This window comes from Varanus komodoensis, unplaced genomic scaffold (assembly GCF_004798865.1).
Source record: "Varanus komodoensis strain SLA01 unplaced genomic scaffold, ASM479886v1 scaffold20_1, whole genome shotgun sequence".
In the NCBI taxonomy this organism is placed as follows: Eukaryota; Metazoa; Chordata; class Lepidosauria; order Squamata; family Varanidae; genus Varanus; species Varanus komodoensis.
The window spans coordinates 2,304,030-2,331,282 of NW_025335587.1; the positions used below are offsets into that span (position 1 = coordinate 2,304,030).

The following is a 27,253-nucleotide window of genomic DNA, read 5'->3' on the forward strand; positions in this document are numbered from 1 at the left end:
TTCCTTTTTAAGCAAGATTCTTGTGCTTACAGGGCACTGTCAATTACTAGTTTTCAGAAAAGACTCCAGTTGACCTCTGCAACTATGTCAGCCTGCCTAGGAGAGAAGGCAGTTTCAAATCAGTTTCTTTCCGCCTCTCATATGCATACTTGGTGCTGTCATGTTTTCAAGCACCTCACTGTATTTAGCAAAATGGTCAAAGTATGGTGACAGTAACATCGCAAGGATGGCAACACTGTCATGTTGATATTCTTTAAATGAACTTAACATCCTTGGAAGATTTTAGTGAGAATGACTGCGGTAAACCCTATGATTTGGTGAAGAAAATAAAAATAGAATTCTAGGTTAGTGAGCTGAATTCATTCCACTTCATATAAAGTGACTGATTGTTATCTCTAATGTTTTAATTGTCATTTATCTAGCACATGTGTATGGTGCTTAACAAAATATAAAAGCACAGACTCCTGCCCTGAGGCTTGGTTGGTGGCAACAAGGAGCTGGGGCCATCTTGGTGGGGGATCTGCAGTTATGGAAGCAGCTCCCCCCGCAGCCCAACTGGCATCAATTCTAATGCATTTTTGGTGCCAGTTTAAGACTATCCTCTAAGACAGGACATTCAATCGTTTGAATATTATTTTGAGGCATTATGTCAGCCTTATGTCAGCTGCTGAACAGTGAGTATAAATTTAACTTCTTTAATTTGTATGAATGTGGGGTTTTTTGCTTAATTGTTATTTATTGCTGTTTTATTTTGGTTGTTTTAATGATTGTAAACCATCCTGAGGTGCCATGCATAAGGGACGGCATAAAAAAGAATTAAATAAAAATAAGTATTATGATTTAGTTTGTATTAGCTTTTGTAGCTGATTATTGTTAGTTTTTAAATTTGAATTTTATACTTTGTTTTGTGATTTTTACTATATTTTTATTGTTTTCAGTATTTTATATTGTATTACTATTGTATTTTGTGTGTTGTTGTAAATCATTCAGAGCTTTAATTACTGAGCTGGATGATGATGATGATGAGACCCCCAAGGGAAAAGTGGGAAGAGGCAGGAGTTACATAGGTTAAGGACTGATTTAGCAGTGATCGCTTAAACTTTAGTAACCATGCTGTCTTTTAAAAATACTATATTTTGTGTGTGGTGGTTGACTGATTCAGTGGCTTTCCATATTTGTCATCTCTTCCTCCAAATGCCTCCTATGGGTGATGGATGAGTCTGATTACAGGGGGACTGAAGTGCCTGCTCCCTGATAGGTGACAGTTGTGCTTACTATTACCTTCAGCTTCAGCGAATGGGGCGGCATATAAGTTTGCTAAATAAATAAAATACCCATTCTTTAGTCATTGTCTGTCTTTCAGGATTTGTTTTGTTTTGTTTTATTCTCATTGCCAACATCACAAAGTTGTAGTGACAGAAAAAAGCTTCAGATACCTAGTACAGTCTGTGTGCTTAATACTTGTACAGAATAAAAGATTGTTGTTGTTGCTTTTGGTGTTGCTTTAAATGATTGAGTGTTAATACTGGATGCCAGTTGCTACTGATTGCTTCTTTATTTACCTGTTTCAGAACATGTGGATGCATGCACTTCTTAAACCATAAATTATTGGCATTAGGACTATGTTAAAAGCATTGGCTATGAAGCAAAATTGCATTGTTGGGCATAAGTAAAACAGGGAAAGGAGCAGTCCTACCTGTCTAGATAGCATAGAGTTTTGATGACACAATCAAAATCAATGAGTAAAGTAACAGAGAAATATTTAAAAGGGAGAAAAAGAAAATTTACCTTCCTGCTTGCCATTGCAAGAAGTGCTTTCAACCCCCCACCTGTAGAAAAAAAATTGCATATAAAAAGGAACATTTAATTCTCATTTACTGAGGAAGGAGGGGGCTCCCATTCTCTCTACCCAGCACAGAAATGAGGCAGGATGCTAGAAGAGGAGCCAGGTGTTCTGTTCTTCTTCTGGCAGTTAACTCATTCTCCTGGGTGAAATTTTTAGTTGCTTGTGGCAACTAGGCATTTGATTAAAAAGAATAATGGACCTAGATTCAGATTGCACTTCACAGGGAACTATATGCCCTCCCCCAACCTGCTACATTTTTAACAGCAAAATTGGCTTGAGCAGCCTTCAAGATGGTCATTCTAGGGGCCTGCTCAATTCTTGATAATTTGGCGATTTATCAGAATTGGGACCTACTCAATTGTTGATACTAAAACCAAGCAGGCTGCAGCAGAAGTACAGATCACTCCACGATTGCCATTCTTCTGTATCTCTGTGATGGATGTAGAGGAGGTAAAGCTCTTTTGTGAGTCTCCAGCACAAAAAGTGGATTGCCTGCAAAGGTATAGATTGAACCACAACATTGCTCAAGCAGTATAGATGCACTACCTCTGCCTGCCCATGCTGCTCAGCAACTGGTGTACGCAGGCACACCTTCACGCCTCCTCTGCGCAAGGAGGTAGTACATAACCAAGCGAGTCTGGTAGCCACAAATAGCCTCCTTAGTCTTCAGCCTGACCAGTCTTCTTTTAAGGCGAACCAATTTGGTGGCCATCACCACTAACTGTAACAGCAAACTCCATAGTTTAACTGTGTGCTGTGTGAAGTACCTCACTTTATCCATCCTAAACTTCCCACCAGTCTGCTTCCTGGGATAACCCTAGGTTCAAGTGTTATGGGAGAAGAAGAAAAAATATATATATCTCCTCTTTCATCGCACTATTCATTATTTTAAACTCATCTATTATGTCTCTGCTAATGCACCTTTTTTCTAAGCTAAAAAAATCCATTGTTGGAGCTGCTTCTCTTAAGGGAGTTGCTCCAGCTCCCTGATCATTTTCATTGCCCTTCTCTGTACTTTTTTCAACTCAGTAATATTCTTTTCCAGGTAAGGCAAACAGAACTGTGCTATGTTTTTAGGTATGGCCATACCAAAGATTTGTATAAAGGGAGTAAGATTTTGGCAGTTCTGTTTTCTATTCCATTCCTAATTATGCCTAGCACGGAGTTTGCCTTTTTCACAGCAGCTGCTCACTGGGTCAACATTTTCTTTGAGCTCTCATCACAAGATTTTTTTTTTTTTTTTTTTTTGCTCTGTCATTGCCAGCTCAGATCCCATCAGAGTATACTTGAAGTTGGGATTTTTTTTGCCAAAATGTGCATTACTTTACACTTGCTTACACAGAACTGCATTTGCCATTTTGATGCCCATTCTTCCAGCTTGGAGAGATTCATTTGGAGATTCACATAATCCCTTTTGGTTTAACCACCCTAAATAGCTTGGTGTCATTAGCAAACTTGGCCACTTCACTAGTTACTCCTAATTCCAAATCACTTATGAATAGGTTAAAAAGCATTGGTCCCAATACCGAACCCTGTGGGACTCCAATGATTACATCTCTCCATTGGGAAAAATTGCTATGTATTCCCATCCTCTGTCCTCTGTTTATTAATCAATTTGAATCATAAGAGAACCTCCCCCCTTTAAAAAAAAATCCATGACTGCTTAGTTGCTCAGGAGCCTTTGGGGAGGGACTTTATCAAAAGCCTTTAGGAAATCTAAGTGAACAGTAATATCTTGCAATCTGGGGTGGGGGATGTTGTCTATCTTTCAAAAAAATTCATAATTCTAAAATGCCTTTTCAATGTGCAATTTATGCATTACCTGAAAGAACTTCTATATTCTGTTCCTGGGACTTTATATCAGACAGGAGGTATAAAAATCAGTTTGAGATTTAGTGGGCAAAAAGATGCATGAGAACTGTGTTTGTAAAATACACACCTCACAGTTTATAATACTTTTGTATTAGATAATGCTGTGTGAAAGCACAGTATTGTAAACAGCAGAATAAAACTTGAAGCCTGTTTCTCCACTCAAACTTCTCCCCAGTCCTGCAAATGTTTTAAAAGCAGCAAGTGACCAATTCTTCAGTTGATACATTTAATTAAATTAGTAGTTAAATGTCTGTCAGTGCAGTGGAAAGGCAGACACCCTCCCATTCCACCCTCTTTAACTTGCAACAGAAAGCTTGTGGCTGATGAGAAGCCAGAGGAGCCAGGAGTTCCTTCCTATGTTTGCTCTGGGGTAGCAATAACGATCGGAATTAACTTCATAATTCTATCCAGTGCACTGTATGTAGTATAGTGTGGCTAGGGTCCTGATGACAGGATCTTCTAAACATTATTACATCTCTGTGAATTTGCACTTCAAGTTCTTTCCAAACAAATTGCAGTTACCAGTTAACAATGCAAAGGAGTGACGCATTATGAAATATTAGGCAGTACCCAATGCTGCTGCCCTTACTGCTCACAGACACTGGAATAAGCATAATGCCAAGGTTATCTATGGAAACACCTTGTGCCAGCATACAGGTTGCCTATGCTAGTGCAATGTCAGTGACGTAAGTGGAACAGCACTATTGGGTCCTGCCCATTGCCTTGTTGGTCTTCAGATCAATGGTAGGTCTGTTAAGAGACAGTGATTCATCCAATGCTGCTGCTGATACATAGAAATCAAGTAGCTATTTAGAATGTTCTGAATGGACCCAGATTTCTTTGTTCTAAGCCTTGAAAGAACCCTGCAAGGTAGGTTAGTATCTTCAGATTGCAGGAAAGAAACTGCAAGGCAGTTTATGTTTGCATACTACAGCCACAAAGTTAATTCACAGCAGATTTGAGATTCCAACCAAACTTCCTTGTGTGTAGCTTACTTATTTGTAGCCACTGCATGACATTGGCCCCCTTATGATGATTTATGTCAGTTTGAACATGAAAATATTCACTTTCATCTTGTTTGAATGCAAGTTCAATTGCCTTGTCCACATCTAGTGCCCAGTGGTACACGTTTCGTAAAATCAGTGTAATTTGGACAGAAAACACCTCTAATATGACGGCATCTTCTTTTAAATGTCAGCCTCACCCTATGACCTCATAAAAACTAACAGAAAAATCTGCAAGAACACAATGAACAAAAATAAAGTTTGTGGTCACCCAACTATACTTAGTAGGGCTGACCCCCCCCCCCCCCCAAGCAACATTTAAAGAATTCCATTTATCTTTTGGCCAGCATCTATATCACGTAACTAGTACTTTGCAGTTAGTTGGATTAAATGCTGTTGAACCAAGCCAATTGGGCAAAAGTCAAATATTGAAATCAAAGAACATTTAGATTGCTCTGATGGGAATGGTTGGCATTTTCCAGCACTGAATATCTTGAGGCAGCTGAACAGACTCTTTACTGTGCTTGAATGTTATTAACTGAATGGGATCATTTTTCCTTGATCAAATTTTCCAAGTATATTGCAAACCCCAGGATTGTCTGAATCCCATAATGAATATCGTCTTACCAAACTAAGTTGTGTGTACTGGATTCAAATGATCAGAAAAGCGGTTGGAATGATTTAGCTGCTAAAATAGTCTCCTACTATCTGAATGTAGAAACTATTTCCCTTTTCCCCATGAACACAGTGCAGAAAGTACAGGCTCCTGACAAGTAATATTCTGCCACTTCTGATCATATTTGTGCAGTAGTTTGTTGGCTGTTGGAAGTTAGCTTTTCATGATCATTCTGATTTTTACACATTGTTTTTTACTGCTTAATTTTTTATGGGAACCACTTTCTGTTGAAAGGTGGTATGTAACTATTGTAATCTGAGATCAAGTAACTATGGGTTTCTACTTTGTGAGAATTTAGTTGGCTCATGCTCAACATTGTTTTGGCTTAAGCTTTATATTTATTTCACATTAAACTGAATTTATGTTACTTGTACAACCAGTTCTTTAATTCTGTCTGTTAATTAAAACAATACAAAGCTGTGCTTGTTATGCTGCTGCTACCTGTCTCCTGTCTGTTCTCTGGCTTTGATTCTTGTAGAATAAAGTTCAGAAAGTTTGACCTCATCAATAAGTTTTTAATGTACTCCTGTAAGTTTTTGCAGTTTTAAGAGTACTGTGGAATCTAGAAGAATCAGTACCTGTTAAACCCCAAAGCTCCCATGATTTTTAAAAATATTACTCTATTTCTGAGCAGTTCCGACTGTACAGGTATGCTTTCTGCATTGGGATGAAAGCAGTAGGTGAAAAAGGTTATCAGAGAAAAGGATTTCAATCCCCCATTTGGAAATCGTACACATGCACTGCAAAGAATACTGAGTCCCTTTTTTTTTTGTTTCTTATGTTTCAACAGGGCAGAGTTTAGGGTATGGATTTGTTAACTATATTGATCCAAAGGATGCAGAGAAAGCCATTAACACTTTAAATGGACTCAGACTCCAGACCAAAACCATAAAGGTAAGAGAATACAAGAGTGTTTTGCTAAATCAGGAGGAAGAGTGTAGTTAAGACAGTGTCTGGCTATCTCATCAGTGTTGCATTCTTGACAGACCAAAGGTTGCATCTAGCTCTTAATTTAGAAGCAAGGCAAGGTACATCACAGATGGCATTTTTTGTTCTCTTCAAACTGTTACTGGTTTTGTTCATTAAAAAGCAATAACAAGCAGTACTTAAGAGTGTAATCCTAAGCATGCCTACTCAGAAGTAAGTCCTGTTGAGTTCAGTGGGACTTTTCCCAGGTAAGTGCATATAGGATTACAGTCTTGATGGTATTACAGGTTTTCAAGTTAGTGTCAAAAACAGCTTTAGCGAGTCATCCACAAATATAGCAGCCATTTAAAAATAAAAGCTGCTCACAAAATAATTACTGCATGGATTTTGTGGCTTACTTTAAACTACCATTATGTTATCATAAGATTACTAGGCATACAGTAGGCACAGTGTTGTTCAAATACATTTGTAGCTGCATCTGGAAGTTAAGGGCAGGCAGTCAAGTATCAGTGAGCACATATCAATTTCTAGCAGCTCAGTGATCTCACCTAAAAATCGTTCATTGTGGGTTTTGTTTTCTGGAAAGCAAAACCTCCTGAATGAAACCCAGGATTAAGAAATCCTAATCTTGAAGAGTTTGTCTTCATTCCATTAGCTTCTCTGTACTGTGGATCTGTATGGGAGAAACCATATTACTGTTCTGTAATGTTCAGAAAGGAACCTTCCATGAAAATTTATTAATAATAAAGCCACATGTTCGTTGTATTGAATACATGCTTTTATATATCATTTCCAAAGGATTTTAACAGAGTACCATCTTTGGTATCATTTACACAGCATGAAACTGCTTATCACAGGATCCCCTGCAGTTACTGCGTATTTTACATGAATTAGTGAATATAAAGAAACAAAAGAAAACATTCTCATAAACTGCTGAGCTTTTTTAAAAATCCAAAATTTAGCATGTATCTTAATCAGCCAAGTCCGCTTTAAATTGAGGCTCATCATAGTAATTTTAGTTTAGTTGTGTGTCCATTTTGTGCATGAATGTATTGCTTGAAAGCTTGATCTTTCATTTACTCTATTTTTTTCTTTTTCTTTTTTTGGGGGTGGTGGTGGAGGTTGCTTTGGGTTTCATCACCATAATGATGTAGGCTTAAGAGCCAAGGAAGGAGCTGTTATGGGCAGAATGCAAGAACTTGAAAATGTATTGGCTGGGAGGTACAGTTTTGACACCAATATTTCCTTAAAATGCATGGATATAAATAGGTCTGTTGAAACTGTATTTTTATACTTGGCCTATTCATTTCTTCATCCAGGAAGTGGAAATCAAAAGATTTTGAAATATTTTGGTGGTTAGTACTCTTCAAAGTAAAATAGATCAGTTCTCAATTGGTCTAAAAGCTAACTTCATTTAAGTAGAATGTATAGGTATTTTGATAATTATTTTGTATTTTGATAATTATTTTGAGGCTATAAATATTTTCTATTGAAAGGAAAACTAGTGATTTTGGTCAAGAAGTACATAGAGGTTGTTGGCTAAGAAATAATTCAGGAAAAGCCCAAAAGCTATGTTTAGTTCAAAGAGATGTCTGAAGGAACCATTACAAATGTAAAGGTCATTGTCTTTGTCACTTCCCTGAGTCAGGTCTGTTTTGCTGTTTAGGGTGTAAAAATAAAGGAGTCAGTGTTTCACCATTACAGCAATGTGTAACACCTCTGTGCACTTGCATACTTCTGTGTGAACACACTAGAGAAGTCTGTGTTCATTCATACCTGTTTCTCTAAAATATAACTATTTTCTTTGGATTTATAATTAACTTGGTGAGATAGTAAAAGATAGATGAATCCTGATACAGATATTCTAAGTTTGTTCACAGATTTATATTAGACAAATCTGAAATTCACATACTCATATAAGTATCTTACAATGCAATGAAGTAAACTATACTGAGTTCAGTGGGATTTATTCCCAGGTAAGTGTGTATAATATTGCCACTTTAATAACTAGTTTGTGAAATGAGTGTTGCACATTAAGTGTCATCACCTTGAAATCAAATAATTTAAAACTAATTCCTGGTGTGATGTCAAATTGTGTTTTATAGCCTAGAAATTTAATTGTTATTTTTGTTATTCTGTTCTCCTGCACTAAAGTGCCCTTCCAACACACAAACATATTAATTATAAGAAAGAATGAATATACAGAGAAGTGTTTGCAAATTTTTTGCATTTCTCCACAATAGCAAAAAGCCTTTAATCCCATTCAAATTGATCTCTGTTATGCATATCACAATGTTATAAACAAGAGTTCTATAAATATCCAGATTTTTGCAGAATATGCACATTCTGAAAAAATAGGGACACTCATCTTCTTTTGAAAGTAATTAAATATAGCTCTGATTACACACTGAATGCATTCACAAAAATAAAATGTAATGTAAACAAGGACAAGGAAATATATAAAACCATGCCTCTAGTTCAGTAAGACCAAAATCTCGCCTTTAGAAAAATAACATATTAAGGGAAAAGAAGGCACAGCTAGATTATCTCTGAAATGTTAGCATTTTGTTAGTAGGATCTAAACAGAACTGGGAGGAATATCATTATTGCAGCATTATATTACAACCATATATAATGGCTTTGATATATGGTTTGCAACCATAAGAATTCATGACAACCAGTGGCAACCATTATTTTGGTTATGTTTTATCCAGAGATTTTTAATGTGTTCCTTTGATATTAGAGGAAGAAATTATTCTATGGCTTAATAATATTAATAGCATGATTACATTTTATGCAATATAATTACATGCAGGCCAATGCTTAAGACTTCATGTATCTGTAAGGCAGTAGCAAAGATAGAACTTATATGTGTTTGATCAAAGTTCCTTTTAAATAAAGCAAGGGTAGGTTGAGATCTATTTGTAGAGAGTTGGAATCTAATTATTAAGATAGTTACGTAAATATTAGTTCTAGATTATTTAAAATTTAACACATTATTAATCATAGTTACTATTTCTATGTTAACAATTTAATTTATATGTTCACATAATTTTGTCAAAATATCTTGCGGTAAGGGAACTCTTTATTTTGTTACTCCCCCTAAAAAATATGTATAGGAATATATGTATAATTATATCTCTTCCTGAAAATAATTCACATTCCTAATATATGAGTCAATTTAAGATGGCTTCTTTTGTTCATCTATAAAAGCAATGAACAAATGGAATTAAACACTTGTCAGCATTTTCTGCTTTAGGACTTCATATATAGCTTTTAATAAGAAATCCCATTGTTGTGTTGAGTTTCATTGCAAAGCTGATGGTACCATGTGCTGAACATTCGCTAGAAGATGAAACAAACTATGTGGCATAAAAGAATCAAGCAGTTTTATTTATATTGCAAGGTGTAAGAGAACAGGTTTCTGCCCTAAGAATCTTATAGTTCAAAGCTTAACACAGGGGAGCAGGCAGAGGAAGAGCAAGGCAAATAGAGATTAATTTGCAGATTCTGATATTAAGTGCTGTGCCAAGGCTTCAGTTTTGAAGAGAGGTTTAAAGGAAACAAGAGCGTTAGCATTACTCAGATGTTCCTATGAGGCAACTTTACGCTTAGAGACAGAGGTGGCCCTCTAGATGGAGCAGTCTAACAGCATCTGGAGAGCCACTTATTGTCCATCCATATTAAAAGAGGAGCAAAGAATAAAGGGCAGCAACAAAAGATGCATGAACAGATAATGTGGAATTTGAGGAGCAAAGGTTAAAGACAGGAATGTATTGGATTATGGGGGTATAGAGACAAGAGATACACTAGAATATGAAGTGAAGAATTGTTCACCAACAGTCATGTAAATAAATGCTGGAGAATGGAAAGTGCAATGCTTTGAAAAAGATTTGAAAGCAAAAATGATTTCTTGATGCAATCTGTGGACCCCAAGCCTTTTGCAGAAAAAATAGTGGGAGGGTGTGTGTGTCAGTTTTCTTATCTCCCCCCCCCCCCCCCAAAGCTTCATTCTTAACTATTGCTATTGTAAAATAAATAGCTCTTGGGGTATTATTTTGTTGCTAGCTATTGCAGTATTTGTGGTTATCTCAGGATGTGAAAGGAGAAAATAACATTGTTGTACATTAAGGCTATAATTCATATCCCATTGAGGTCAGTGACAAAGTCTACTTGATTACAATAGCTATGGATTGCGACTATAAGAGTACATGGCAAGCAGTGGCAACCATTATTTTAGTTATGTTCGCTTTTTATCCTGATACTTCTGTTGCTTTGATATTGGTGGAATAAATTATCCTATAGGTCTTGCTTGACAGGAAAATATTCTTTCTTAGCAGATTTTAGCACCAGTAATAACCACTATGATGTTTAGTTATATAAACATTCCTGACATTTTTAGCATTAGTTAATGTCAGTGGTATGCCAGCAATATTGCTGCTTAAAAAATAGCTGTGTGTTTGTGACCTAAGCAAGTAATTTTGTTCCTTCCACTTGAACAAAGCAAGTAATTGCACAAAGGCAAGTAGTTAAATTTTCTCACATAAATGGCTGTTGTTAAAAAACATCGCTAGTGTCTGGTGTAATTTAGTTTTAAAACTCTCATGTGTCATCTTTGACATAATATCAGAGACTACTGAAGATGGTCAAAGTATTTTTTCTGTACTTCTAGTATTGCAGTGCCATACATGTAAGAAAAAGATCCTAGCAAATGAGCATTATTCTAATATGATAGCAATCTCCAGATAAGAGACTATTCTGTCTGTAACAAGAGACAAATATCCCTGATTAAAGAAATTATTTTGACTTTTTTTCAAGTCGGTATAATATTTCATACTCCAGTAGTTCCCAAACCTTTTGGACCTGTGGGCACATTTAGTAATTTGAGAAACTGCTTTGGGCATCATCACAAAATCCCTGATTGGCAGATCTCTACTTTGGCATTTACCTGTTCCGTATATGGATCTTCGACTGCTCTTATTCACCTAAAATTTTTGTTACATGCCTGTCAAATGCTTCAGTGTCTCTTTAATAAGGGATTGCCTAATTCAGCTAAATTGTATGCTGATGCAATACAGCTAATGCTTTTTTAAAACATATATTTTGATAATGTGCAATAATCCCTTGTTTTGGAGAAGTAACAGATTTTGTGCTGGATCTGTATTTATTATGCACTGATGTAGAAGCTCTTATAAATTATTTATCTGTCTTGTGGATATTAATAAATGGTCAGTATAAATTGAATCTTTTTGATGAGGCCATGTTTCTAAGAAGTTTTATACATTTCATACATATTAGTACATGCATTCAAACAAATAGAAAAAAAATAATGAGTGACATACTCTGTCATGGCTCAGGTCTCCTCCATCCACATCTGACTAATCAGGTTCCTTTGGGCAACATTAGGAATACTGTTCTTTGCAGAAGTAACAAGTGCCAAAATTGCAAACCAAAACATAGCCAGAAAAACAATGGTTTAGCGATTGCAGGCTAAAGCATAAAGGCTTGAATTGGAAAGTACACTTTTTTGTCAATACGGAAGTAATTCCTCTTCTCAAAAAACATAAATTAGCATAAAAGTACACTAAGGACTGTTTTCCACAACGTGGTTTGGCCCTGAGTATGGGTTAAGTTGTAGCTTTTGTGGGCTGAGTACACAGTATGAAATAAAACCATCACCTGTCTGTTTTCCTGATTTCCTAACTGTCCGTTATGCACATTAGGAGCTGCTTGAAAAAAACAAGTGCACTGTCTAGCAGTCACCATGGATTGCAAGTTTATCTGTGCCATAGTTTAAAAAATTAACTATCAAGTTTTTATCCCACCCTTTCCTTGTGGAATTCAAAACCACACAGATGAAGTTTCTGCAGTTTGTCTTTACATCATCACTGTGGGATATGTTAAATTGAGAGAGAGAGAGAGAGAGAGAGAGAGAGAGAGAGAGAGAGAGAGAGAGACTGACTGACTGACTGACTGACTGACTGACTGACTGACTGACTGACTGACTGACTGAAGGCCATCTGGTAATGGTAGAGCTGGATCTTTCTGGTCCAATTTCTGTCCCTTGCTCATTGTACCTGCAGTGTAAATCATCTTTAATTGCACTTTTCCAGAGTGATATCTTAATAGAAATGATGGTGATATCTGAAGTAGGATAGCTATGATGATACAAAGGCATTACTATAATGTTGCCAAAATGCAAATCCTTTCAAGCCACCTTTAAAAAGTGAAACTACAATAAATGATAACATTTGTCCTCAGCTAGCAGTAGTTTGTCTGGGAGCGCAGTCCAGCTGGAATAGGCATGGAGGTCATCATTGCCTGCCTGCTTTCCTTTCCTAGAATCCTTCCCACAAGGTAGCTGCAGGTAGTCAGCACTATAGAGATGGTGAAATTCTTCAGCACCATACAAGGAAAGCACTACCTCAGCAACAAAATCTAATTTGCCTGAGTTTCATACTACCTAGAACCATGGGGCTTCAGGTACCAAAGGAAGAAAATATTACTCATCAATATATATAAAAAGTTGAGCATGAACATTATAAATAAACCTTGATTTGGATTCTAAACCACAGAGAACGCAAACCTGGAATGAGCTTCAAATGTACAGGCAAACCCTAGCTTAGAGCTGTTTGTCTGCTTTTAATTTTTCCATCTGCTCAGCACCTGCATTAATATGGTGAAAGCCCCTCTGGAGGCAGAACAGTATAATCAATTCAGGCGCTGTGCCATCTCATAGTTTCTGATTCTGGTTTGCTAGATGAACCCAAATCATGGCTTGTCAATTCTGATATGACGCTAAACTGTTCCTCAGTTTCTTTAACAGTAGATTGCTGTGATGTCTGAACCATGTCGAAGTTTTTAAAAAAATAGAACTATGGCAGGTAAATTATGTCAGATGCTTCAATTGAAGATGAATAATCAGTTTCCCACACATCATATCAGTATGATTTGGAGAATATGAAATAGCTTTGAATGCCTGGTATGTTAATTATGTAGACTGTAAGCATGAAAAATACTTTATCGCATATGGGAAAACAACATTTAATAATAAGGAAAGTACTGATCATAACTGTAGTATTCTGAACTATAATATGTATTTCTTGAATGAATTGATTCAATGAAGCAATTTAGGCTGAATTGGAATAGCAAATTAGTTTGAAAACACCTATGTGAAGCAAATCATCTTAGATTAGTGATCTAAGGTCTTGAGCCTTAAATATATATTTTGATCCATTTAGTCCATCTCTTTATACAATTTATTGCAATATTTATATTTCATTACAGTATATAGTTTCTGTTCCATTGTTTCTTATTTATATTTTGTAGATTGAAAGTGTAACAGTTTACACTTTCTAATACATTGTGTTACTACTGAGCTACAAGCCATGCACATGTCTAAGTGCATGTCCAATCTCCAAGTATAATCCTGTGTGTGTCCACTCAAAAGAAAGTTCCATTGAATGTAATGGGTCTTATGCTTAAGGTATAAGATTGCAGCCTATACTATTTATAGGAGAGGCAATTTTCAAAGCCTTATATTGAGAAGTTATGCTTTGAAGAAATCTTATGGAATCTGAGTATCTTTGAAATCTTATTCATCATGCTTTTGTTCCATGGGAAGGAGGTTCTTTTAGAAGTTATGAATCTAATTTTAATAAATTATTTCTAACTCTAGTAATAAAATTTATTTTGGGTTTTGCTGTGTTCAGCACACACTTGGAGAGTCTCTCTAAACTTTTACATCAGCTCTAACAGAAATTTCTTACTTTTTAACCATTTCGTGCTTTGCCAGATAATATTATTCATTCTACAAAACTTGAACAATTATTTCCTTTTAGCAGTGGACTTTTAGCAATGCTGGCTGCTCTTGCTATCTGCCTTGGAAGTGCCAGGATAAGAATCTCCTGTTTTAGTACTGATAGTTTATTCTGTCAATGCTTCATCCAGTTTGTATGTAGGGCTCCTTTAATCCAAAACGTTGTGTAACATAAGCTAACGCAAGGGATTTCAAATTTCTTCAGAGTTGTTCCTGCTGCAGAGCCCTTCTTGAGTTGCTACACAATCACCTGTTAACCTGCATAATGTTTTGCCCTCCCTTCCTTCTAGCTTGCTATTCCCTCTATTCTTCTGCATCTTACCTGGAATTTTTTACATACAAGCTACCTGGGAAGCAGCTGCACCACCTTTGTGTAATGTGCGAAAATGCTTACTATGCCAATGACATTAAATACATGTTTGATCATAATTAAGACAGTACGTTTTCTTTGTTTTTTAAATTTTTTATTTATTATTTTTCGATTTGCATCCTGCCTTTTTCCTACAAATGGCTCAAGACAGCTTACATCCTTCTCCTCCTCCATCTTATCCCCACAACAACAACCCTGTGAGGTAGGTTGGGCTGAGAGTCTGTGACTGGCCCAAGGTCACCCAGTTGGCTCCATGGCTGAGCGGGGACTAGAACCCAGGTTGTCTGAGTCTCCGTCCCATTCTCATAACCACTACACCACACTGGCTCTCCATACATTAAAATCCATACATTAAAAATGTAGCCTCTTCTAATCAAATGACCCAACTCTAGTTTCACATCTCCTCTAGCAATGGACACTATTTCAGTCATCAGATAAAATTAAGCAATGAAGTGATTTGTTTCTTTTCTTGTACTGCAAACTTTCAGCTTTAGGAATAATCTGAAGCATTATCTGAATCCCCTGGAACATCTTAGTAAATATTGATGCCCCCATTTTAACTGACTTATGTTATCTTCCTGTTTTAAAAAGTCCTAAAGGAGATATGAAAGGTAAGTATAAAATACCGTGTAAAGAACTATCAAGAATCCTATACATGGATTCAAATTTTTTTTATTACCTCCTGTGTGGATGCCTTTACTAAACTCTGCTATATTTGGTTCCTGTGGTCTTTAAAAGCACAGAGTTAGCTGATACAGAAGGCATTATACTAAGACCAAATCTATATATATAAAATCCACTCTCTCTCCAAGAATTTCTTTCCATCTCTATTCTGTGGAGCAAACAATCTGTGGCTGTAATTGCTGGAAGGAACATAGTTTCTGTTCCCTCATTTTCAAGAATGTAGGCCGCTGCAACTGTGGTGTCCAGTTCCCTACCACCACTACCCCTTCATTTCCACAATTTCAGATGCACAGCCTCTTGAATTTCTTTGAGTGTAGTTTCCATCATCTATCTTGTATTCCAGTACCTGATTAGATTCAACTTTAGCATATACTTCTTAAACAAAATGCAGATAGCATTGGCTCCTGCTTTCCAAACATTTGTTACTGAAAAGGGAATAAAAACGCATGTCAGTGGTATTTGTAGAAGGGACAGACATAAACTAGAATAATCAAACTATGGTGTACCAAAAGAGCAAGATTCATCTGAATCTCGACTGCACAAATTTTAGACTTCTTGTGACTGCTATTCTGGGGGCTCCAGGAACTGTGATAACTTGCGAAAGGGGTATTGTGTGGGTTTGTAAAACTTCATTTTCTTCTTGGAAGACATGATGGATTTCTCCATCGCTCAGGGTCTTTCTAACTCACTTGACTTGGCATTTGAAAGGATCTTCCTTCCAGGTCTAATTCACCAAAGTTTTATACCTGTTTGGGCATTTAGAGCTCGCACTGCATGAGAGGATGGGAGTCAAGATGTGCTAGCTTCTCCGTCTCTGTTGTGTTCCCAGTCCCAGTACTGTTCTTGAATGTAGAACTACTGAACTTCCACAGTACAGACCCTGTTCTCTTTTGTGTCAGAAATTCCCAAATAATGTGGAAGTCTCAAAAGCTGGGCTTTTATGTCCCCTTGGTCCTCATTGAGACCCTGCCAAGCTTTTTAAGTGGGTTGACAATTGGTTGGGTCCAATTTTAGCAGCTGTATTTATTGCCATTGATAATTCACACAGAATTCTAGATATATAGCATCCAGCCATATTTGTTCCGATTCATAAAAAGGAATCTAACTATTGTCCTATATTTTACTTTTAGTCCCTGTGAAACTATACGCTGTTTGTCTTAAACTAAGAGTACATCTTTGTATGGCAAAATTACTGGACCCTCAGTAATTGGTCCAGAACAAATTGGTTTTGGGAAGGTTCCTCTATGCTCCGTCATGCTCATACCCTTTCTTTTTTGGCAGATAATATTTGCCTTAAAATACAGCTTGTATTGCAGCTTGTACAAATGCAGCTTGTATTGATTTGCATGCTGCATTTGATTCAATCTCGTTTGCTGCTTGGGAGCAAGTTGGAACAGCTGCATATGCCAGCAAGTTTACTATTTTTAATTCAGTTTTCATATTCTACATCTTCTGTTAAGGATAGATGCACTACCACTGGAAACTGTTCCAATTTAATTCCAGTAAAAAAGGTGTCCACCAGGGTTGTATCTTAGCTTCACATCTTTTTAATTGTTGTTTACATAATCTACTTCTCAAGCTGAAATACAGCATTTCAAATTCTAATCTACTGTTGATACCAGGCTCTATTCATATTTCTCTTATCAGGCTCTGCTGGCAGTGGTTCCACTCCTATCTGGCCAGTCGATTCCAGAAGGTAGTGCTTGGGGGACTATAGCTCTGCACCATGGCAATTATGCCATGGAGCACTGCAGAGTTCTGTTTTGTCCCCCATGCTTTTTAACATCTACATGAAACCGCTGGGAGAGGTCATCAGGAGTTTTGCGCTGTGGAGTCATCAGTATGCTGATGACACCCAATCTACCTCTCATTTATATCTAACCCAAGTGAGGCAGTGGCTGTCCTGAACCGGTCGGCCTGGCCGAGGTAATTGGCTGGATGACGGCCAGTAAACTGAGACTCAATCCAGATAAGATGGAGGTCCTTTTGGTGGGTGGTTCGGGTTCTCAGGTAAGTGATTTTGGTCCTGTCCTGTCCTGCACGGGGTTGCACTCCTTCTAAAGGACAGGGTTCGCAGGTTGGGAGTGCTCTTCGACCCAGAGCTGTCCGTGGAGGCCCAGGTGGCGGTGAGGAGTGCTTTTCTTCAGCTTCAGCTGATCCAACAACTGCGTCCTTACCTGGACAAGCACTGCCTAGTAACAGTGACACATGCTCTGGTAACTTCTCAGTTGGATTACTGTAATGTGCTCTACGTGGGGCTGCCTTTGAAAATGGTCCGGATACTTCAATTGGTACAAAATTGAGCTGCCAGGTTGCTGATGGGGGCCATTTGTTATTCTCATATAACACCAGTCCTCTATCAGATTCGCTGGCTTCCAATTGAAATCCAGGCCCAATTCAAAGTGCTAGTATTAACCTATAAAGCCCTAAACAGCTTGCGACCAGAATGATTGAAGAACCACCTCCTTCCCTATATGCCCTCATGCCACTTAAGATCAGCAGGGGAGGCCTTGCTCTGAGAATCCTCTTTGAAGGAGGTATGGAGGATGTCTACCTGGAGGAGGGCCTTCTCTGCAGTGGCGCCCAGACTATGGAATGTGATCCCCAGAGAGGTCCGCCTGGTGCAGACTTTATACTCTTTCTGCGCCAGGTAAAGACCTTTTTATTCAATCATTTTAATAATTAAGGTTTTTAGATGTTTTAAAATCTTTTTTCCACAGTTGCATTTTCTACTCTTTTTCTCTTTTCTTTGTTTTATGAAGTGTTGTTTTATATTGATTTTATATTTACTGTTTTATCATTGCATTATTGTAATATTTTAAATCGTTGTAAGCCACCCTGAACCATTCATTGGAAAGGATGGGATATAAATGTTTGATTAAATTAAAGTAAACTTAACTATGGCTTGGGCAGCTGCAGTAAAATTTAAGCTTGTCTTGCTAGATCATGAATCCTTAGCAGAACTTTTAAAATGGATTCAATTTGGTTCCTTTAAAACATCTTGGGATAAGTTAAAGGAGGATAACTTGCTGAGTCTAGGGTTTAATCTTTCCTTCCTAATGTTAGAAAGAATGCTTTGGAATTGTTGAAGAGATTAGATCAAGAAGTTATTAGAAGATGCTTTTCCCTTTGTGGGGGGAGCAGGGGCTGGCTCTCAGCCACTCTTTTTTCTGTTCTGTCAAGTTATTTTACTTTATTTTTAACTGCCCCATGTTTTCATCAACTCTTCTCTTGGCTAGAGTAAACACTTTACCACTCACTGAATGGTCAGACCACTGCCAAGATCTCAGTCACCACCAGTAAGTCTGCCCTTGTAGTAGAGGTGTGATTGAAACATCACATTTTCTATTAAGTTATCATTTACATTCATGTGTAAGAGTAAGCTTTATGTTGCCTTTACTGAGTAGAATTCCTTGTTCACATGATTTCCAACTGCCATCTCTGGCAGTTGATAAATATGTCACTGTTTCTGTGGTAAAGTGTATATTCTGCACCTTAAAATTAGGTATATGTTAAAAATATTTCTTGGGCTAAGCATTAGTGGGATTGTTGATATACATATACATACATACATATATATTTAACTCTAAATTATTAATATATATTATTTTTTTTACCAAGCTGCCTTGGGGGATATACAGGTGCTCTGATTTAGAAACAGGAACAGTGTCTTTAATTGAGAATACTAAGAGCACCTGAAGAGATTGAAAGGATACATTGTCATTTTATTATTCATTCTGTTCTGATATCATTTAATTCAGTACACTGTCATTTTCCCAAAGTTACTATCATTCCATGGAGCTATTGTTTTCATTTAGCTGTTACTTCTGTTTCAGGTTTTGTCATTCTTCTACTCTAGAGTGCTTGCAGATGAAAAAATATTGAAAATATATCCCCATGGCTCATTTATTCAATTTTTATGGGAAGTATGTATGACATCATCTGTTTGGAATTCTTCTGTGTTTCCAAATTACTGGTTTGATCTTTTTTTTTTTTTTTTACTGAAGAACGCCTAACAGTTTTAAGAAGGGAAGAAATATAATACAATCTCCACAGCTGTAAATGCCCTTAGTGTTATTCTTACATCTTTTCTAATAGGTTTGATTTTGACATGAGCAATTACATTAGTATGCAGTAGGATCATATACTTTATTACATTATTCATATTTCATTATTTGTGTTTATCTCTTTTTTAAAATGTATCTTTTAAGTAATGTTAAAGTATATGTGAATATTAAAAAAAATGTAATACAATCATGCTACTGTCATGTCCCATGTGAAGGAGGATCCATCTGATGAAGAAGAAAAGTGGGAAAGCCAGTACTGTGGACCCTAACCAGAGCTAGTCTCTAGAAGAGTGATCTGGGCCCTTCTTGGACTTCTCCAAGTCTAGGAATCCCTAAGTCTTGGAAGGGCATTCCAAATGGAAGCAGCAGAATTCAAACAGGAGAAAATATGTGGGGCCTCTCTTATAAGCAACATGCTGACCTGATTAACCAGCTGTGCTGATTTATGACCAGCTATAAATTAGCCCAGTTGGAGCTAGCTGACTGCTGCAAATAAAAGCATTTCAAGTCTGTGCTTTGCCTCGCTGAACTGGACCTAATAGATTTCTAGACCTTTGGCTACCTGCTATCTTGGACAGCTGTGCCTGATCTGGATGTTTGTTATGATGGACTCTGTGGATTGATTTCAAGACGGGTCTAGTTTTTCACATTGTCATTCTTGAAAAAAACTCTTAGTCTTTACCAGGGCATTTGCTTGGCAAATGAGCAGGATATTTGACACAATATGTGATCTGCAGTGCAACATGGATATTGAAAAATGAAGGGAAGAAATTCATTTCCAGTCATTGTCATCTTAGCAAGGAGTTTAATGAAGGTGAACAGAAAAGCCTTTGTTACGCTTCTACTCCATATGCCCTCTGTAGGAGGCAGAACTTACTGATGTTTGAACACGACTTATATGTTTCCTTTTCATTGTGATTTGTATGTATGTTTATAATGTACTGTGACATTTTGCAAGATAAATTTTACCCTAACTTTTTAATCTTAAATTTCACTTTCAGATGCTTTGCAATGCAAATCTGTAGAGTGATTGTCTTTTTTTAATAAAGGCCATGGAGGCAAATATTAGTTGTTCTCTATCACTTGCTGTGTTCACTGAGTATCTGCTTTTAGGAATGGAGAAAATATATACATCTACCTACCTATTGTATTGTTCAAGGAATAGTGTTGCTTATCATGTGATTGAAACCTCTCTACACATAGTGTTGCATAAATATAATACAGTCATATATGGATAAGCTTGAGTTGAGATAGTTTTTTTTAATACATTGGAAAGGGTCAGAAAATAGTTAGGTTTGCAGTATATGTATGCTAAATCCAGCATGGTGTGATCAGATTCCTGCTCACACAATGGGACTTGCTCTTGCTCTCCTTGTAACTGTACTTCCCACCCACCCTGGTATGGCTTAAATCTACTTGCAGGGCTGGGAAACATTCTGGAACAGATTAACGGGAAGAGAAGATCCATTCTGCTCATAGCTTCCATTCTGCATGCAGATGGCCAGCACCAGCTTCTACCCATATCCTCTGTGGAATTCCTTTCAAAAGATAATTTTTGGAAGAGAACCATTTTGTAAAATGGTGTGATGTTAAAGTTGATTCACTGAGGTTTAAATGCAAAAACTAGTATTCACAGATTATGTGCTAATCTACATACAAATTACATAATTGTATTAAAATTATTGAACTACTAAAATTATTGAAATGAAAGTTACTATAGTTGCAAATAGTGCACTTCAGTAAAACGTTACTAGCGTTGTTGTAACAGCTACTTACTGGGAGGCATCAGAAAGATTTTCAACTTTTTCTGATTCATATAATGGATACTTTAAACTGAGTTACAAATAACATGGTGGTGTGAAGGGCAGAGTTTATGGAACAGATGTTTCAGTAATGCAATCTAGGCAGAGTTTGCCAGTGTATAATGAATATATAAAGAGAAAACATGTTTTGCAAAGGACCTGAGCCGTTTCCAACCTTTAGAACATCCCTGAATCTGCACAAGATAGGTATATTCCAGTTGGGCTAGAAACAGTAAATGATTTTAAACACCCACAACCCATGGGGGTGTATTAACAAAGCTGATGTGTAGGCGCTGCACATTAATCTGTCCATCTTCAGTCACTGTTCTATTCCTGTATTTAGATACCCTTATCCTAACATATGTCTTAAAATTTCCAGTTTTTCTTTTGTTCTCAGTATTTTTATTTCTCAATTAATGTTGTAAGAGCAGGTAGAATCACGTGAGGAAGTTATTTTAAACATGCTGGCAGAATACTAAAGGTTGAAAACAAACTGTTAAGTATAAATGAATAAAATATATTTCTGTAAAACATAATACTTTATTTAAAGACATATTGTTTAACTCTTAGGTTTCCTATGCCCGTCCAAGTTCGGCATCAATCAGAGATGCTAACCTGTATGTCAGCGGCCTTCCAAAAACGATGACCCAGAAAGAGCTGGAGCAGCTTTTCTCGCAATATGGGCGCATCATCACCTCACGAATTCTGGTTGATCAAGTCACAGGTTGAAAGATTTTCTTGTTTTTATGTTTCTAAACCTGACTTTGTTTCTTAGATACTTTCATGTGTTTGTTTTTGAACTGAGTTAGTACACTAATGCTGAACCAACTTAAAATTAAGTGTTCTCTAGGTTTAGAGATATTCCTGATCATTACTGATGTTATTACTGATAGAGAAGGACAGCCACATGATCTATGGATATCAAATTATGTAATTGCCAAGAAGACCTTGTAAATGTGTCCCCTTCTCACAAGTTGGTGTGAAGCTTTGCTTTATGGATTTTCAGATGTCACCATGTGGGAATTTTAGAAAAAGAAATGGGAATATCTGCACTTTATTACACAAATGAAAGTCACAACCCATTACTATATTGTGGGCTGTATCCATCACTGCCCAGTGCTCACACATTACTAACACTCACCACTTCTGCAATGGGAAGCTATTAAGTCCTTCAGCAATAAAAATGAGTAAAATTATTGTTTCAAGAACAGGGCAGGTCAGTAGAGTTTGCAGAAGTAAACTTTGCTGTCATGTCCAGAAATTCATGTTTCAGTTTGTTTCTGGATTTCTGTTGGAAAAGCTTGTTTCTGTTGCACAGGTAGTAGATTTAATCAAGGGCCAATGTCGTATTTCCCTTTGTATTGTGCATGCTATTGAAGTTTTATCGTCCTTAATTAAACCCTATATTCTTTCTCCAGGTGTTTCTCGTGGTGTGGGATTTATTCGTTTTGATAAGAGAATAGAGGCAGAAGAAGCCATAAAGGGACTTAATGGCCAGAAACCTAGTGGTGCTACAGAACCGATTACTGTGAAGTTTGCTAATAACCCCAGTCAGAAAACAAGCCAAGCCCTTCTTTCTCAGCTGTACCAATCTCCAAATAGACGCTATCCTGGACCTCTCCACCACCAGGCTCAGAGATTCAGGTAACTGCCACAGAGTATTTATAGTGATCTTTAGTATTCTATTCTGTCACAGTTTGAATCACAGATTACATAAGCATCTGAACAAGGGAAGCTTGGAAATACCAACTCTCAGCTGCCTCTAGGTCATTATCAGATCAGTGTTTCAACTAGAATTTTTTAGGCAAAGGGATAACTTGATGGGATAACTTTCAGTAACTTTTCACTGCACCTAAAAATATAAAATGACTACCCTGTCTTTACTTTTTATGGAGTACATGACTTGCATTGGTTTCTCCGGATTAGTGTGACTGGAAAGATTAGCGAATTTGTGTGGGGCTATTGACCATCAAATGCCTGTTTAAAATACTTCAAAAAGTAGGTTTTAGAGCAATACTTTTGTGCATTTTATATATAAATGCATGTTTAACAAAGTTTGGGTATTTGTATTTAGAGTATAATATTTTGACGTTGCAAAACCCCTAATGGAAGATTAAAAGCATTGGATAGTGACTGAATGTTGTAACCGGTAGAGAAGACCTTATTTGTGGTATGTGATGGCCCATCAAACTAAATCTTCTTGGCTTTCTTTAATGATTTGATCTACAAAATGTTGGGATAATTGGTTCTTACAAGCTTTTAGAGATCAAAAGTAAATTCCTCTCATCAAAAGAAATTCACACTGTGGAAAAACCTGGAATCGTAGGTATTATTTATGCTAAAGTTTTTACTGTGTAATTCTATTCATGTTTAATAGCAATGAAAGGTAAATAGTTGAAAGTATGGTAATTATTACAATTTCACACTGATACAGCATGCAGAAATGAAATTATAGGGAATTTTTTCTGTGCCAAATCACATTTTGAGATGATGGAATGTTACCTTTCTTCATTACCAGCACAACTAATAATGTCATTCATTTATTGTGGAAGCAGAAGTAGCTTTATGGCTGCTGATTGATTAGACCACTAGATATATAAGAGATGATGTTGAGAATTTCTTCTTTGAAAATGGAGCATTATTAATAAAAGTTCCATTGAGCAATCTTGCCATCTGTGAGACATTAACCCAGAGACCCTCCTTCTCTTTTCAGGCTGGACAATTTGCTTAATATGGCCTATGGCGTAAAGAGGTAATTAGAATTCCACAGATTGCCAGATGTCCATGTTGGCACAGATTGGTGCTCTAATTTTTTTTTAATTCACTAACTTTATTTTTTTAATTCCTTCCTTTTTTCCCACCAGCATGCCAAATGTTTTCTGTCTTTTCGTTTGGACTTCATTTGGTTTTCGTTAACACCATGCACAAACACAAGCATATACAACAATAGTGCGTGGATTTTTGTTTGTTTAATTTTTCTTTTGTTACAGGTCTTCTATGATGATTTAGGTGCAACAGCTACAAGAGTTCTAACCTGAAGTATTCTATTTAATGGCTTTTAAGTTTTACCTCATTGGAGTTTATTAACAAAAGAGGGCTGATAATGGAAAATTGTCCATTGTTGGTAAAAAATTGTCACATTAATGGCTTTAAAAAATTGGGAAACCCACATCTGCCTTTTGGCTTACCTTTCCTGAAGGACTGTAACTTTATGCACCTCAATCAGACATAGATTCTCTTTGTTACAGGTTTAACAAGTGTTCCCAGTAATATGGAGCTTGTGATTGGTTTGCATTGATTTGAAGGTCTGCTTGTTCTGACTTTGCTTTCATATTTAGATCACTGGAAATTTGAAAACACTGCTACAATGGCATGAAAATGTTACATTCAATATTACATTCTTCATTAACAATCCGCATATCTTTGCACAAACATTAAAGAAAATATAGTAATTGAGGGCTATTTCATACATTTGTAATTCAAAAATGCTGTATGCTTGGTGGTAATAGCCACAACCCAATTCACAGCTAGCTTCACATATGTCCTATTCCTATTCATCTTGAAATAAGGGTTTAAGTACTGGGGAAATCTGGAGTACTGCACACAAACAGTCTGTATTTTGCCCCATGTATCCCATACACTAGTACACATACAGTATTCCTGGATTGTAGTACTGTGAATTAGTACTTCATCTGAAATGATACAATGTAAGGCAGCCCTGCTTCCTCCCTAGCCATGAGCAATGTAATCATTTTAATTGAGAAATGGGTAAATGTTGTGGATTATGTGGAAAATTTGGGGTACAATAGTGAGGCATCTTTTTTCTTTCAAACGTTCCCCGCAATGTGTGGGATTCACGTGTTGTCACTGGAATTATCATTGATTCACATGTTCAGGAGGGAGATATTCAAAATGGCCATAAACATGTCCACATGCTATAATACTAGACTGAACCATGGGAGAATGTCTTCAAGAGACCATGCCCCAGTATAGTATCATGCACTGCTCCCCTATTATTTAGGAGGCACTTCAGAAGTGACACAAAGGATACATTAAGATGACATGAAGGATGTGTCATTAAATGACACGAAAGATACATTAAGATCCTTCTCTGCATGATAATATTACTGAAAAATACAAAGTGGCCACTTCAAAGCTTACCTCCTGGTGCTTGGAATCATCTGAGTAAGCAGTTGTGTTTAAATAGTCTGAACACACTGTCAGGGTCTGTGATTATGACCTCTCTCCTTTGCTTCATTTCTGGGTGGCTATGGAGAGGCTTAAGTGCAGATTGGAGGCCACTGACTGCCATCTCCCCACTTGATTACAAATACTCATGTGGTAAGTTTTTAAGCAGCCACCACATATTCCTTGATGTTGGAATTCAGCTGGGGATTATCTCCTTGTAGGACAAAGTTATGCATGAAGCAGCCCTAAGGCTACAATCCTTTACTTTCTTAACCTGGTAATAAGCCCCACTGAATTCTTTGGGACTTGCCTTCAGTAGGCCTGTATACAAATGTGCTGTAGTCATCTTAAATGATAACTGTTTGAGACATTTGAAAACTTATTGATGGTGTGGTAAGTAATAAGTCTAGTATATGGTAGGAAATGGAAGTGTTCACTGCTTTTTGTAGAGCCAAAGAGAAGTAGTGTTTCTTCTGTAAACCCATTCCCACTTTATGTATATGCTTTTAAAAGAAAATATTCGGTCTGGTGCATATTAACATTTCACAGCATATGTTTGACTGGGTTTCAGTGGAACTTGTCAGACGCTTTTTGAGGCTGTTAGTCATTTCAAATAAATGTACTAGATAAATTTATTCACACACACTCACTTTCCAACATGCCTTTTCCCACAGTTAGGAGAGTATTCAGCAGTATTTTCAATATAGGATGTTTCCCCCCGTTTGTTAACGGAGAATAAATAGTGTGATGACTCTTATTGAAGCAACTAGGTGTTAGCATATGTAAGCTTTCATCAAGTAGCAAAGCTGTTGGCTGAAGCCTAGTCAGCTGCAAGCATATACTAGATTACAGCATAAAGAGTCCCTTTAATATAGTTTGACCATATTCTCAGAGAACCTTGAGCTACACTCAATGCTAGTTGGTTATATTGAATGAAACAGCTATTGTTTCTGAGGCATTCAATAGTTTTTATACAACTGAGTGTAAGAACTGTCTCTAGAGAATTTAACCTGCTTGGGGTTGGGTTGAAGGTGGAGTCTGGATTCTGATTTTATGTTGCTTATGCTTAAAAGGAGATCGAGATCAGCCTCTTTTTTGTTTTTCTTCATTACTCTGATAGGTTTTCTCCAATCACAATTGATGGGATGACAAGCCTTGTGGGAATGAATATTCCCGGTCACACTGGGACTGGATGGTGCATCTTTGTCTACAACTTATCACCTGACTCAGATGAAAGTGTGCTGTGGCAACTGTTTGGCCCCTTTGGAGCTGTCAACAATGTCAAGGTGATTCGCGACTTCAACACCAACAAGTGCAAGGGATTTGGCTTTGTCACCATGACCAATTATGATGAAGCTGCCATGGCAATTGCCAGCCTTAACGGATACCGCTTAGGAGACCGAGTATTGCAAGTTTCCTTTAAAACCAACAAAACCCATAAATCCTGAATTTCATATCCTTAATAATAATTATTATAAATATATATATATATATATAAAATATATATACGAAAAAAAAACTCTTCAAGGCTTATATACAACCATGGACTTTTATAAGCCAGTGTTGCCTAAGTATTAAAACATTGAATATCCTGTGACCAGGAAAGGATTTTATAATGCTTAGAAAAACAAACTTTGATGCATTGAATGTTCTTTCATAGCTGTCGTTGTTGAATATAATATACATAGATAACAATGTGCAGGGATTTTTACCCGGCCAGCTAGTTTTACTACCTTCCTTGAAGGTGGGTCTTTTTAAGATGGCCATTCACTCATTTGAAAAATAAAAATAAAAACCTAAAACCATTTTTACAAATGAATGGGATTAACAGATTTTGCTCTTTTTTTCCAAAATGTTTGATCCAATCAGATTGGTAAACCCCCCAGCGTAAATTAAAGAGGAACAATAAAAATTGCAAAACAAAAAGTATAATTTTGCAACTTTTTTTATTTTTCCTTTTTTCTTTTATATCATGTGAACTAAACAGTCTTCTGTTAG

At 36.8% G+C, this 27,253-nt stretch overlaps 1 protein-coding gene across 3 annotated transcripts in view; it reads left to right on the forward strand.

Annotated features, from left to right (window-relative positions):
- Positions 1-26,703, forward strand: part of ELAVL4 (ELAV like RNA binding protein 4) — an 87,857-nt gene extending 61,154 nt beyond the window's left edge. For 2 of the 3 annotated variants that reach the window (XM_044430173.1, XM_044430174.1), the window contains exons 3-7: positions 6,189-6,292; positions 21,638-21,791; positions 22,486-22,711; positions 23,781-23,819; positions 26,376-26,703. In XM_044430173.1, coding sequence (XP_044286108.1) covers positions 6,189-6,292; positions 21,638-21,791; positions 22,486-22,711; positions 23,781-23,819; positions 26,376-26,703 — 851 coding nt within the window. The remainder of the gene's footprint in view (positions 1-6,188; positions 6,293-21,637; positions 21,792-22,485; positions 22,712-23,780; positions 23,820-26,375) is intronic. The other variant, XM_044430175.1, reaches the window with a different exon arrangement.
- The last annotated feature ends 550 nt before the right edge of the window (positions 26,704-27,253 follow it).